The following is a 14,907-nucleotide window of genomic DNA, read 5'->3' as shown; positions in this document are numbered from 1 at the left end:
GCTTAATGCTTTAGTTATAATTTTTTTAGGGGGGTTAAGATTTAAAACCTTTCCATTAAATTTCCTCTCACTAATTTAAGAGTTTCGCAAAAGAAGCAGTTAATGGAAGGAAAAAAAAAAATCTGTTTGAATTCATGTTTTTGGTTTTTAACCATTTCTTTTTTTAGAAAGCTTGGGCGATATAAAGTGACAGGGGAAGGAAGCTTTTTTTCACGACACTATCTATTCTACTGAGAGAAACACTGTAGGTGGTCCAAAGGCAGAGATCTTCAGTCCCATATTTCAACTGAAAGTTGGCTGTTGTGTAATTCTACCTCTTCACTGAATATACAAATATTTCCACCATGACGTCAGTCTTCTCAATGGTTCGTGGCCTCAAATTGGATGCAGACATGGAAAATGAAAAATATATTAGACAATTTCCTGATTTCAAATGGCGTGAAGTGCTATCTCCATATTTAGGATGTTGTTTCCTTCAGCATGGTGACATTTTCAGAGCAGTGACAGCTGAGTCTGTCTGAGCATATGTGTGTGTGAGCTATGTGTGTGTGTGTGTGTGTGTGTGTGTGTGTGTGTGTGTGTGTGTGTGTGTGTGTGTGTGTGTGTGTGTGTGTGTGTGTGTGTGTGTGTGTGTGTGTGTGTGTGTGTGTGTGTGTGTGTGTGTGTGTGTGTGTGTGTGTGTGTGTGTGGACCACTGAGGCAGGAAGTCTGTGGAAATGTTGTAATCAAGGAGATGATGAGGAACATGCTGATGGGACCTCCCGGCTTATCAAAACACATTAACAACACCACAGTCCGGAGCTGATGTACTGACAAGCCTGGATTCTCACTCACTCACTCACTCACTCACTCACTCACTCACTCACTCACTCACTCACTCACTCACTCACTCACTCACTCACTCACTCACTCACTCACACACACACACACACACACACACACACACACACACACACACACACACACACACACACACACACACACACACACACACACACACACACACACACAGTACATCCACACCTTTGTACATGGAATATACTGCTGACATCATACCACCTATCATTAAACTGAGAAAGAGAGAGAAATAAAGGTGTAGCTAGCTCAACTGATAGACAGCAAAAGAGATAGTTGGTTGTCATACCTAGTGCTCTACACGTGCTGCTCATAGGTCTGGTTAGCAGGATTATCAAAGGCAGCAGCAGACACAGGGGAGATGGGCTAAGGCGGCGCCCCAGGATAGGCCTCCTGGACTGGGCCAGAACTCCACCCGTCTTGGGCAGAGGCATGGCGCCACCGTGGGTTGGTTGGAGATGATGGAGATACGGGTAGGGCTTCACTCAACAAGGGTAGGCACTCTGGAGATGAAAAAAAAAGAAAGAAGGTTAGACATATTTCCTCTACCACTGATTTATCATTCCTGTGGAGCGCAGTGTTTTTCCTCGCACGGACTTAACATGTATCTCCTTTACCTGTGTCAGCTCCACACTGTCAGTGTCGCACAGGTTGAGCTTTGCCCTTCGTAAAACACAGAGATATAAGGACAGAAACAAGCATGGCCGTCAACACCTGCAAAACACAGCAGAGACTCTCACACTGAGCTGAAAAGAAACGGCTGCTCATAACTGAGGTAAATAACATAAATTCAATATTTTGGGCTGGACTGCAACAGTACGGCCAGAACTATAAAGTAAGTGTCTGTCACTGAGAAAGTCATGGTTCAAAGTTACACAATGGTTAGACTCATTGTTTGTGGATAAAACACCCCCGCTCGTCTGAATGTCGCAACTTTTCAAATTAAAAGCCCTCTAGTTTCAGACAGGGTCCAGCTGTACTAGGTTTGGACCTTGACGTGTTTCTTTCAGGATGGGCTAGGAGTACCAAAGGAAGGGCAAACACAATTTCAACTTCATTAAATGTTATATTAGAAAGGTGTATTTTAAACTTTTCAAACTATTATGGCTACACACGAGTTACGTGCACTGCAGAAGGCATTTAGGCAACATCTGTGTAATTGTAGATACAGAAAACTAAACAGCATGAGTCCCTGTATACACATCAGTCAAACACTGTTCCTCCCGCTACCATAAGTACATTTTCAACCTATATTAAAACACTGTAGAGCGACATTTGAAATGTCAGTGCAGCATGAGGGAAGAGGGAAACATACAATATTTCATAGTGATGTAGAGAAAACATCCTCATGAAGAAAATGAAAGACAAATTCATGCTAATGCAGGATTAGGTCTTTTGATTTAGCCAGAGCACTTCTGATTTGGGATTAACAGCTCAAGCAGGCCAGCTCTGACTGAACTAATACCAGAACAATAGAGCCACTGTTCAATAACTATGACAAGAAACAGACCGAAATAGTTTTCAGCGTACTGCGTCTGTATTAATAAGTCTCCTTTTCTAGTGAGCCGTGAAATTAGCTGCAATGATACATTTTTAAGACTTCTTTTTTTTCCTCAGACGTCCAAATAATTTCATTTTAGCTTTGGCCTAATTCCTTTTTAGCATTCAGTATTTTAGTGTTCTGGTGGCACATAAAAGTGTTAATGCAATAAAACATCCAGAGTGTGCCACAGTAATGGAAAAACACTTAAACAAAGAGGATTGGGAGGTCAGTAAAAATGCAGCAAAAATTCAATAACAGCAAATGTATCAGAAAACGGCTGCCTTTAATAGACGTCCCCGCTCTTGTTAATCCCTAGCCTTGGGGGGGATCTCCATCAGTATTTTGCTCACTTTCCTCACATAAACACACACGCACAGAGTCACACACATCTGGAAGTCTGAACATAATTCAGCTCTGTCTGCTTACAGAGATTTAGACAAGCTGTGCAGAAACTCCCTGTCTGGGAGTCAATAACTCCTCAGTCCTATCAAGCTCTTCCGACCCCCACCCCTCGGCTCGATGTATCAGAACGCAGGTGGAGAGGCCAAATGAGAAAGGAGCTTTTGTTAACCTGTCATATGTCAGGGCACATACATGTCTCCCTTCAAGCAGCAGTACGGGAAAATATATATGCTCTCGGGGAGACATTATATGTATTCAAAGGTGACAGGCACACTGTCATCGGCGCATAAATATGCTTAAACACCCATAAGTGCACTTTCACCGTGACATCCCCGATACACTGGCAGGAAATGGAGTAGCAGAGATTAGGCCGACCCTTACTCGCCTTTAGTAAATGAAAGAGGCATTTCTGTTGAGTTACATATTCAAAGACTCCTCCAACCACTTATTGAGCTAATGACCTGCTCAAACACATTACTGTCTGCCAATTCCTACACTAAAAATAGCTCTGCTGAAAACATGGCTGTCTATCTGATACAGGCTCCTTTTCATGCCGCTCAGCCCTCGCCTTATCTAACACTGCGTAATAGCCGCGGAATAGAAAAGCTTTCAGCGTCCCCCTTTTCAATTGAACAATATGATAAGAAAAATCAGATCAGAGCTCATTTAAGCACCATTGGCAGCATGTTAAGTAAATTCTCCTCTCATGGAAACTCAATTTGTCTGCATGGAGCCACGCAGCCGCCGAGACATAGGTGCTCCTCGTATGTTGCAGCGTTGTGTGTGCAGGAGGGTCTAAACATGACCTCAGTCTAACCCTACATTATTCTCCGTTTATCCAGGCGTCCCTGTCGGGTTTCACCTGCTGACAAAACCCCTCTGGCTCTACCTCCACTATAGTAGCACAATCTCTAACTAATCCTTAATCTTACCCTCATCTCACTGCTGTATTAGTCTATGAATTGCTGAAATCTCCTCCTCTCCCATCTCCTTTCATCCCCTTCCTCCCCACTTTCCTTGTTGACCTCTCCCCTCTCTTGATGTCGTCTCCGCCGCAACACTCCATCGTTCATATCCTTCTCTTTTTAGACACACTCTAACCCCTGCTTGTATACAAATCCTCTTCCTCTCCCCAGCTGCCCTGCACCGGCTGCTCCAGCTGTTGCTGGTCCATTGACACAGTTCAAACAAAAGGGCTTAGAGCATCCTACAGCTGTGAATGTTGAGGGAAGGAGCCAAAACACATACACAGAAGCAGCAGTAGACCAAGGCCAATCTGGGCATGTCTGCACTTGTGCTGCTAATATTTAACGCTAATGGGATCTAACATACTCTGGACATTTAGATAGAAAACCAAGATGCACTTGCTTGTTGTAGAGGCAGAATAAAAAGGTGTGAGCACTGTGAGGATGGATATTCTCATGTCTCTACCTAGAGTCTCTACAGCCCCCCATCACAAGCTGCTCGCCCTGATCATCTGGCTCAGCATCCAGAGAGAGGACAGCAGGGGTTGGTCTTATTACCTTTTCAGTGTGACAACACAGATGGTCATCCAGACAGATAGATTGATGGGGATACATGTGCTATTTATTGCAGGGAAGCAGATAATGACACCACAGCTCAGGTGGTGAAATGTACACCGGTTATTGTGCTCCATCAGGCTGATGAAATAACATTGTTAAGGTGGCATCCAAGCTGCCCCTGCTCCGCTGGGGCCCTCGGAGGGTGACATGTTTTGTTTTTCCTCAGCTCGTCCCCACCCAGCACCCCCCCCTTTCCACCTTACCCATAATGCCTTTCACCACAAGTGGGTTGAGAAGGTCTCCCAAGGCCTGTCTCCATGACAACGAGTCACCAGCATTCATAGAAAGACCAGATCTGTTTCCTGCGGCACCATACTGGCTGTGAGATAGTACACCTGATAGGAACCCTGTGTCCTTTTGATTTCTTTTACTTTTAATTGGAATCCAATGGTGCGAGCAGGCTTTACAGGTGTTCCGTGACGCTTGGAGGATACATTAAAGCAAAACCATTTTTTTTAAAGGGAACACGATGGGAGGAATATTATGACTGTGCACCACTAAACTTTCAAAGGTACAATAGTAATACAGTAATCCACTCTAATAAATCCTCTTTCATATTTTTACCAGAGATTCTGAAATTAAAGTGTACACTTGGACTTTTTCTGCACAAAAATACCCCGGTCTTGAATTATGCATGTATTTGTGTTTCCACTTGGAGAGGAGACATTTGGAGTAGGAGCCATGTATTAGGAAGAAACAGAGGGACTAATATTACTTCACGTTTCTATGACCCTGCACCCTGTAGGCGAACGACACTCACAAATGCATACACGTCACAGAGCGGTACACACACAAACACACATAAACATGGCAGATGGCAAAGCATCATGGGGGAGATTGGCACTCGCTCGCTCACACTTCCCCTCGCTCTCTCTTAAACACACAGCCCACAGACACACACACAAATACACACAAACATACTCACACGCACACGCACGCGCACACACACACACACACACACACACACACACACACACACACACACACACACACACACACACACACACACACACACACACACACACACACACACACATACACACACACACACACACACACACACTGAGGATCAAAAGCACAGGATGAAGCACGGCTTACTGCAGGCATGAGCTACACCGCCCCGGTTACATTTTTAGCAGTGGAAATAAAATATCTGAGGCTCCTCTCTAACAAGAAAACTCACCTGTCACTCAAATACTGCGATTCTTTGCCCTGAATACAAATGAATCTGGAGACGTGGATGCTTCAGCTAAATCTTAAAATTTCAGGATGCTGAAATTAAGACTGTGGATGCCCCACACGACATTCCGCCAAACAGCGTGATCAAGGGAAATATTGACAAAACAGCGATAGCAACCATTTTCATCACTGGTCTGAAGCTGTAAATAAGGTTGCTGCTGGAGTTTCAAATTGCTTCTGAGAGCAAATATGACTCATGGAGACAGCCTACCAAATCTGTAGGCATGGAAGGAAAGCCCATATATGTAATGATTTATTATTTCTATTTCAAGCAGTAACTAAAAAGAACAATGAATCGATCAAAACATGTGGCCACTGACATGAGCTCTGACTGTTCAATCATCCATTCATTCAAGTATTACCCTTATTACTGTAATTCTTTAACTTGACTAAGTGACAATTTAATGTGACAATTCATGTCACATAAGATTTATTAATTTTATGGGTTATTTGTTGGTCCGAATATTTTTTTTCAAAACATCCCTCTGAGCTCCGGTTAATTGTGATTTGCATTTTTAACTAATTACTAAACTAAACTATGAATGAAAATACTAATTACACACTAAATCATTAATTAAACTGAAAATAACAGCTTCATTCATAATGAAAATAACTGAATGACATTAACAGAATAGTATTTTCTTGTAAATTCCTCCATTCTTCATCGTGCCTGTCTTTGGCCTTCTCTCACTTCAGTTACTTTATTAGTTTTTAAATTTGAATAGTTTTTTTTTTTTTTTTTTTCAACTGTTTATGCGGCTGTCTTGACCTGGTCAGCCTAACAATAGAGGGATTTAAGATTAAATCAATGCATAAAAAAATCATGACGAAATAATCCGTTGGTTTATTTGAGCTCACCTAATATTTTTGTTTTCATTTTTGGTTGGATTACTAGAGGGAATAGAATGATGGTATGATGACATCTAAACATGCGTTAAAACATTTATCTTTTATTTTATTTTTTTAGGTTTCTGGGTTATAAGCAGGTCTGTGCTAACTTTATTTCTGCATTTGACAGTCTGCTGGAATTTAAAGTTTATTGTAAAGATCTGCATCCGCACATTTTTTGATGTGACTATATGCAGGTACTCATTTGTGGACTGTGGGTTCACTGTAAGACTGCTTTCATATGTCTGCGTCTCGAGTGGGACTTTGCTTGTACTTTATCATGTGATCTTTGAAAAAAAAAACCAGCATGATTCTCTCATTATAATGAAATAATGATATCTAACTCCAAAAATAACTTTCATGGGATGATGAGGAAACAGAATTTAAAAACTGTATCTAGAACCCACATTTTCTGGCTTTTTCTTTTTTTTTTAGCTGTGAGTGTGAGTTTTGCTTGAGGTCACGGTTTGATTAACTGATGAACTACAGCCAACAGGGTAATTTTTCTGAAATCTACACTTTGATTGCCTTCATTTACAGCCATATTTACAGTCATTCTCCGTGTCTGACCACTCTGTCTAATCCCAGAAGGAAGTAAAAGACACAAACAGCCTTTCTCATTCCACATAAGCATATCAGTAAGATTACACACCAGCATGACCATTATTTATGACCCTTTCAGCAATCAAATCACTGTTTCAAAAATCTGGACATGCTTCTTCTTTTGTTCATCCCAACTACATTTCCGAGCCAAGACAACACATGGATTCGTGATGAGGGACAAAGGGAAGGGTGGAGAAAGTAGCGTCACTAACCAAACTAACTTTCCCTTTGACCTCAATCTCTGCATGTCTAGGACAGAGAAAAGCTTCTGTGGCCCAACAATAGTGCGGCAAATGAACACCCACGCATCTTAAAGCGGCTCCAAGGTCAGAGACAGACCAACGCAACTCAAAAGAGGCATCGCATAATGGATGGGCCACCTCGGATGAGCCTGGCAACAGATGGACTGGATCTCGCTAAGCAGGAAATGTATTACCAAATGGTATAAAAGTACATATATGGCATTGGAGGACATCAGAGCAGTAAAAAAAGTGTTTATTGGCTAAGTGAAGCTATTTTGGTAACAGGAAGTTAGAGAGTCAGTGCTGCATTAATGAACAGCCAGTAAATCTAAGATTTTCTTTAAATGACAAAAGGAGACTAATGGCACATATCTGTTAAATCCAGCCATGGTATTAGACTGTATTACATTAAATAAAAAATACAAATTGTTTCTGACCTGTAATTTAACAACTACTGATCCTTTTAATCATTTATATTGTAGTGCCAGCTGTGTTCTGCTGTGTATGGTGGCTATACTGGCTCAAAGTAAAGAATAATTTTAAAAATAAATAATGGTAGGATAACAGAAGAATTAAAAAGCTAAGATACTTTCTTTAATCCTTGAGATATTGCTTAAAAACAGAGGGCTGGATCTAAATTTCATTTGCACAAACATCCCAGTGTTTTGTTTCATCTTTATATTTTGTAAAACAGGTAGCAAAGTCAAGATATTTGAGTCAGCCAAACCTGTTTACTTTGACGTGTCCTAAATTTTGGCTTGAAAAGGGATCTACACGTCACAGCTGGGTGGAAACCTTGCAGCTTCAATTTGACAATTTTCATGCTTTCAAATAAGTTGAAGGATTACTTGCTCCTCCATGAGCTCAGTCGATTTTTTTCAACCCTGTAGGCTCATAAACCTCTTTCAAATCCCTTAGGGTAATGCCAAAAATGCATTGTCATCTGACTAAAACATGGCTGTCTCTTGTCTAAAAAAAAAAAAGGTCATTTTTCAGATGCAGGTGGAGTTTTGTTTTTTTCTGACAACAGCAGAAGAACATGTCCACATAAAAACACATCTACGCTACATTCACTCAAGTGAGACGATGACAGCTCGCAAACACCCAAACATATTTCGCAATTTCTTTCAGCAACCCCTCTCTCTCTCTTTCTCTCTGCTGGCTCTTCTTCAGAGGCAGCCGATCTTCTGTGTAGCGGCTCATTACGCAGGCTGATGGTTGAGCCCTTGTCAACTCACTGTCCAATTAGCATATCCAACGCCAGCACAGAGTCGTATCCTAACGGGGAAGAGAACTGTATATACATACTGATGTCCACATAGTTATGCACTTCCATGTACGTTCCTAATTGTTAAACAGCTCTGACATATGAGAAAAGCAGCATTGTGTAACTGGTCTGATTACAGTGACAATTCCTAATTTAAATGTAAGTCACACAATTGGCTTTTTTTACGAGTCCAAAACACAATTCATAAATGTATTTTGAATAAATGATCAAGTCCATCAAACACACACAACACACAACACACACACACACACACACACACACACACACACACACACACACACACACACACACACGTAGGAAACACGCACTAAAGAAACACCGCGGTCAATTAGTGAGCTTCTCCTGGAGCAGGACTAAGGCTCCCTGACAACAGAGAACACCTTCATCTGTCTGGACGTTATTGTCATCATTTCGGCCATCATTATATTTCAGTTGTGCTTCATTAATGAGACATGCCAGCCATTTTTGCCACCCTGTTTCAGCGGTTTAGAAAAACCCTACACATCGAAGACAAAGTTGGGTTGTGTAAAGCAGATTTCAGGGCCTCTTGATAAGCTTGTCTTCAGAGTGATAACAGCAGCCTTGAGAGACACAGAGCTCTGTTTTAATAACGTCATACTGGCTGATCAACACAATTATGCAATGGGGATGTCGTTAATGTAAAAGACATTCTTCAAATGAAATCATCCGCTTATTGATTTATGGAAAGAATATCATTGTTTGCAAACACACAACTAAGGATTCAGATACCAACACACACCTGGCACAGCGCTACATGGCTTTACAAGCACTGGCCTGTATGTCTCATTCACTGCTTCCTTGTATGCTGCAATCTTGAAGCAACTTTTTATTCATTCTTTGCTTATGTAAAAGATATGCAGTCCCTCTGGGAGATCCTGATTAATTTTCTGGAGACACGTTGTTGTGTTTACCCAGGATCCCACTCTCCTGTGTATTTGCGCTGCTATGCTATCACCTGTCTGGCATGGTCACATGACATGTTGTCCACTGAGAGCTCATTAATGCACAACTGCAACATCGTTCTGCAACAACACAGAAATCAGCTATTGAACATTTACATACATTTTACATTCTGCTTGGTGTTTAAGATCAATGCACAGCTCAAACATACAGCCAAAAAAACCCCTGATTGCTGCCAATTTACGTGACTATTAATCTAAAGAATTTAACATTCAACACCAGGGCTAATTTTTTTGACTTCGTATGGCGGTGAACAAGCCTATTTACGCGCCACACAGGCGGCCAGCCTTAGCAGTTCTGTCACTAACCAGCCATTGCATGACTTCCTGATGGAGATGAGATTTGTGACGCCAAATGAATTTCTCCTTGAGGGACGATAAAGTTGTGAATAGAATTGAAAACCGGAGTAATGGGGTAGAAAAACTGCATTTGTCCTCTGTCTCGATGCTGAAATCAGAGAGTGTGGCTGGGTAAGTGAAGAGATGAAATGCTTGTCAAGGGTAACAGACTTGCACACGGATGCTTTCCACCAATGACTAGCCATTACTCTCCCTCCATCAAGCAAATACTTCATCCAAACTGGCATTCTTCAATGCTGTGGAGACAGAGTAATCATGAAATGCCACAAACAAATGTGGGCCTGCATTCAGGAGCCATGTCAACCAGTCCCACCACCTGCACCTGCACCTGCACCTGCACCTGCACCTACACACACACACACACACACACACACACACACACACACACACACACACACACACACACACACACACACACACACACACACACACACACACACACACACACACACACACACACACACAAAATGCACAATGCTTCTGCTGACCCCAAAGGGAAGTGAATCTTCTAGCTTTTAAGTTTTCTCTCAGTGAGTTGTGATGATGGAACGGAGCCATACGCTTCCTGGACGTCGTCCCTATTCCGTCCTGCATCGTAAATGTTTTTTAAAGTAGCAAAGCTGTTTCACTGATGCAATAAAGATGTTCTGGCATATGGAGGCATGCCAAACCTTTCCTTTTCTTCGATCGGTGGAGCCGACTACAACAGGGAACACTTGGTTTGGATATAGTAGGTGGCAGAGGCAGGTCTATTGTTGGGACCATTTTAAGTTTACAAAAGTGAAAAGCTGCTCGTGATGTTGTACTTTAACAGCAGCGCTTTGAGTTGAATGTTAACGACAGCATGCTAACACGCTCACAGTGACAACGATAACAGACTGAAGCACCTGCTGATGAAGGTGTGTTGCTAGCTATGCGTACTATTTTAGTTTGCTAAATAGTTTTAAACATAGCATAGCCCAATGTAACTGAGGCTGATGGGGATGCATTTCATAAACCAAGGCATTAGACAAATTTACATTTTGTCCAGATGATGCTACTAGATGAAACATTAGGTATCATCAAAGTTAGACAGTAAATCTTGAGGATGACGTGAATTTGTGCACAATATTTAATGGCAATCTAATAGTTTTTGAAACATTTACTGAAACCACAAACGACTCAATAACAAAATCAGAAGACCACTAAAGTCAGCAGGATTCATCTTTTGGGCACCTTGGCTGTCTCTACCTAATGTTATGGGTGTCTGTCCAATACTTGTTTACTGACATCTACAAAGTGAAACATATTCACACACAGGGCTATGAAACCTTAGCTCATCTAATTATATCCTGTCCTTTGCCACACAATGTGTAACATATGTTATAATGGTTAGAGAAGGTTTTCTGTACATGACAGTCACACAAATACAGTTTTGCTACTTGCTTTAGAATTTGTATGGCTCCATTCCACTAATTAAGTTATATTATTTTATGTTTCGCAAGATCTTAATATTTTTGGGGCGTAATTGCAGCCCAAACAAATTCATTCAGACCTTTATCCTTCACATGTACCGAAGAGGAGCCTCGCACTCCGAGACTTGACAATACTCCTGAGGACTTGTCAAGTGCTTGAAGCAAGGTGCATAGAATATTCTGCCGATTGAACATTTATTGGCGGCTAACTGTACACTTCAAAGCAAATGCTGCTCTCGCTTTCTCCGAGTTCTGATTAGTCAGTTTGTCTTCTGCTTTATCAGCCATCTTGTCAGTTAGCACTACCCTCCTAATGACTGCTGTCAGTCAGGGATGTAACTGTCAAACCATGTCAATGGCTGCACTTCCCCCTCTCATGATTGGATAATGAGCTGTGTACATCAACACATTTGGCCGTTTTCAGAGCAAATGTCGGCAGAAGGTAGAAGCTCAGAAAACATGTGTGTCATCATGCAATGTGCAAAAATGTCCAAAGAGACTTCTGTCTGACGAGAGGAATGAGGTCGCTGCTGAAACAGAAGGGAGGGTTGACCAAAGGACAGCGAGACGGCAGCAACATGCAGTCCTCCTCTGCAGGAGGGGAGGAGAGGAGGAGGAGGGGGATGGGTGGGGAGGAAGGTGAAGATGTCTTCAGATGTGGCAGTTGTGATGAAAAGAGAGGCGAACGACTGAAGACAAGAGGTGGAGAAGAGAGGAAGAGAAGAGGTACTGGAGCAGTGTGCATTATTCATCCCTGCTGACACATCAAAATCTCTGATTCATCTGGAGAAGGGCATCAGTCAAGTCACAACGTATCTCTTAGCCTTCACTCATATGCTCGCACAGAAACACAGACACATGGTAAACACACACACACACACATAATTACGAATGACCTCTTGATTGAAAAAAAAAAAAAAAGGATAATTAAGGGTCTGGATCACTGGAGAGATTCTAAAAAAAACAACACTACGGTGCATCTCTGCATAAGCAGGCTACATTACATCTTCCACCAGGTACAGTGGATTTCTAACACTTGTTTATGTAAATATAAATTACTTATTTACTCATTGTTTATGCAATTAACATAGATAATTAGGAGAACATAGGTAACTTTTACATTTATCTATTGCATATCTTTTATTATTATTTTTATAAAGTTGCAGTTTTTTGGTATGAAAAGACTGTTTTGGTAATTGCAAGAATAATGGCAATATGTGTATTCAATAGAATGATAATTGACTCATCATCAGTTAATTAGCATCAAGGTCATATGATCATGTGGTGTTACATTTTTACAGAACTATATTATCAATTTCAAACAAATAGTAAACATAATTCTTGTGCAAATGTTTGTCAAATTCAATGAATATCTCTCGATGCCCACAAATATCATCTTTCATTAGATGTGATGATTAATTCCATATGTGGAACAATGTGTCATACAGTATGTGATTGCTGCTAACTGACTGGTGTGTTGCATGTGACTACTATACATGACTTCTCAATAACCTAATTGGCTGGTCATTATGGTTGAGATCAATATCAAAATATCATGGGAGTCTCTTTTTCAAAACCAGTACACATCATTAGTGTTAATGTATATAAAATCTCACAGAATGGGATCAAATTTATGTTTAGTGTAATGCAATTTGGAGTACATTACATCACTCAAAACTCTTAGAGAACTTGACTACCTCGCTTTAACAATTATGCAGAATATCTGCCCAGAAATCTTATTTAGTCACCACAATTTTGTAAAACAAATGTGAGTGGGGCGATCGTATCACAATATGAAATGCTGACTTAATGCTCAGTTATACTAGAGATAATGTATCTCAAGAAACTCCCTGGTTCAACAAAGGTTAAATTAAGACATTAAAAAACAACACAATTTTATTATTCATCCCGGAGGAGGGATCTCTTCTCTTTTGGTCTTTTTTTTCCCATTTATGGTCTGTTTTTCTTATCTGAATCAGGGCTCTGCTAGACGAAGGGTGTTATGCTGTTGACTTTATAATCAGAAAAAATAATAATTTGGGGACTAATGGGGTTAAATATGATTTTCTATAAATCTTGCATATCAATAGATATATATTCTAATAATGTAAAAGTATTGTTCTCATTATTGGTCAAATAATTTCAACGATGTTGCCCAGCCCTGTGGGCTTCATTTTGCATGCTGTATGCAGTGGTTTCAGCAAGCTTCGAATAAACAAGAAGAGAAGCGGAGCCGACAAAAGCTCACTTTTTGGATGGCTTTGAAAAGGTCAATTAATATCAATGCCGAGACAACAACAAAGTTTCTGTCTGCTTGTAATACAGGTGGCTACGCTCACAGCATCAAAGTTGCATGCCTTGATGTTTTCCTTCCTTCCAGCTGACTGGTGCAAAGCAAAGCAAATGGTGAGTTTACACAGAGATTCTGACAAAAAGCCAGGACGGGCACAACATGTAGCAAAAAGGGGGGAAAAAAAAAAGAGCGCTGTTAGGGTAATGCTGCTGCGAGAAACTGGGAATAAGACTTCAATGAGGCTTTTGACGTGAAACCAAAGCTGCTCCACTGGGAGCACATGTCATCCGGCGTATTGAAGTCTGGATGGATCTCGCAGTGGTGTATATTTGGAGGGACCATTGAGGCCTATCGTTGAACCCTGTGAAATGCTATTTAAAGAGTACATGCCATCACTGATTTCATAAGCTACTGCTCCTAACAGTGCCTAGATGGATACCTGTGGGGCCCGGCATCCCTCGACTCTTGGAAGAGAATATATGATCTGCTTCCAGCGGACACAGAGAGGAAATTTGCCAGTTCAATTATTCTGCTCCCACATGACTCTTCCCTTTCAAAACAATGCAAATATCTAGATCTCTGGTCCTCTCATGTTGATGGAGCACCTTGTGTATTCTTCTTAGAAAATGATTGAAGCTGGAAAGGGGGAGGGGGGGGGATCGGGCCATCTACTAAAGAGAGGAACCCATGCGTAAAAATGACTGATTAAAATAATTAGGGATGTGGAAATGGTCTGGAACAATAACCAGCAAACGCACGGTGCCCGGGGGAAAATTTCCCATCTGTGGGTGAAGAGGAAGACCTTCCTCGGATTAACCACGGCACTGCAATTTTCCAGTTTACAGAGGCCACACAGCGGAAATACAGAAAACCTAAACAGGCATCTGGAGTTCACATGATTAAATCCCAAACAAGCAATAGCCCTCGGAAAATGTGTCAGAATGAATCGATGTATCATTAAATTACACTCTTCCTGTACGCGTGAGTGGCTTTGTTAACAGCAAATCCTTCTGCGTATAATTGTAGACATACGAGAGGTCTATGGACTAAAAACACTGCCTATACTGTGTGTGCAGATGGGCTTGTTTAAAAATAATGCCTGAGAGTAGCAGATGCAGCAGCCACTCTATTGTCTAGAAAACAGTACTAAATAAGTCCATCCGCTTTGCCACCTGGT

At 41.3% G+C, this 14,907-nt stretch overlaps 1 protein-coding gene across 1 annotated transcript in view; it reads right to left on the bottom strand.

Annotated features, from left to right (window-relative positions):
• The window catches only part of LOC138625292 (receptor-type tyrosine-protein phosphatase S-like), a 69,190-nt gene that overhangs the window by 53,216 nt on the left and 1,067 nt on the right, over window positions 1-14,907 (bottom strand). The window contains exon 2 of the mRNA XM_069706114.1: window positions 1,145-1,358. Within this exon, the coding sequence (XP_069562215.1) occupies window positions 1,145-1,289 (145 nt within the window). The 5' untranslated portion in view covers window positions 1,290-1,358. The remainder of the gene's footprint in view (window positions 1-1,144; window positions 1,359-14,907) is intronic.

Source organism: Brachyistius frenatus, unplaced genomic scaffold (assembly GCF_029030835.1).
Source record: "Brachyistius frenatus isolate BFR_SWC_R1_liver_20210118 unplaced genomic scaffold, ASM2903083v1 Contig_61, whole genome shotgun sequence".
NCBI lineage: Eukaryota > Metazoa > Chordata > Actinopteri > Embiotocidae > Brachyistius > Brachyistius frenatus.
The sequence above is the reverse complement of the archived record's forward strand: the minus strand, read 5'-3'. Positions and strand labels throughout refer to the sequence as shown.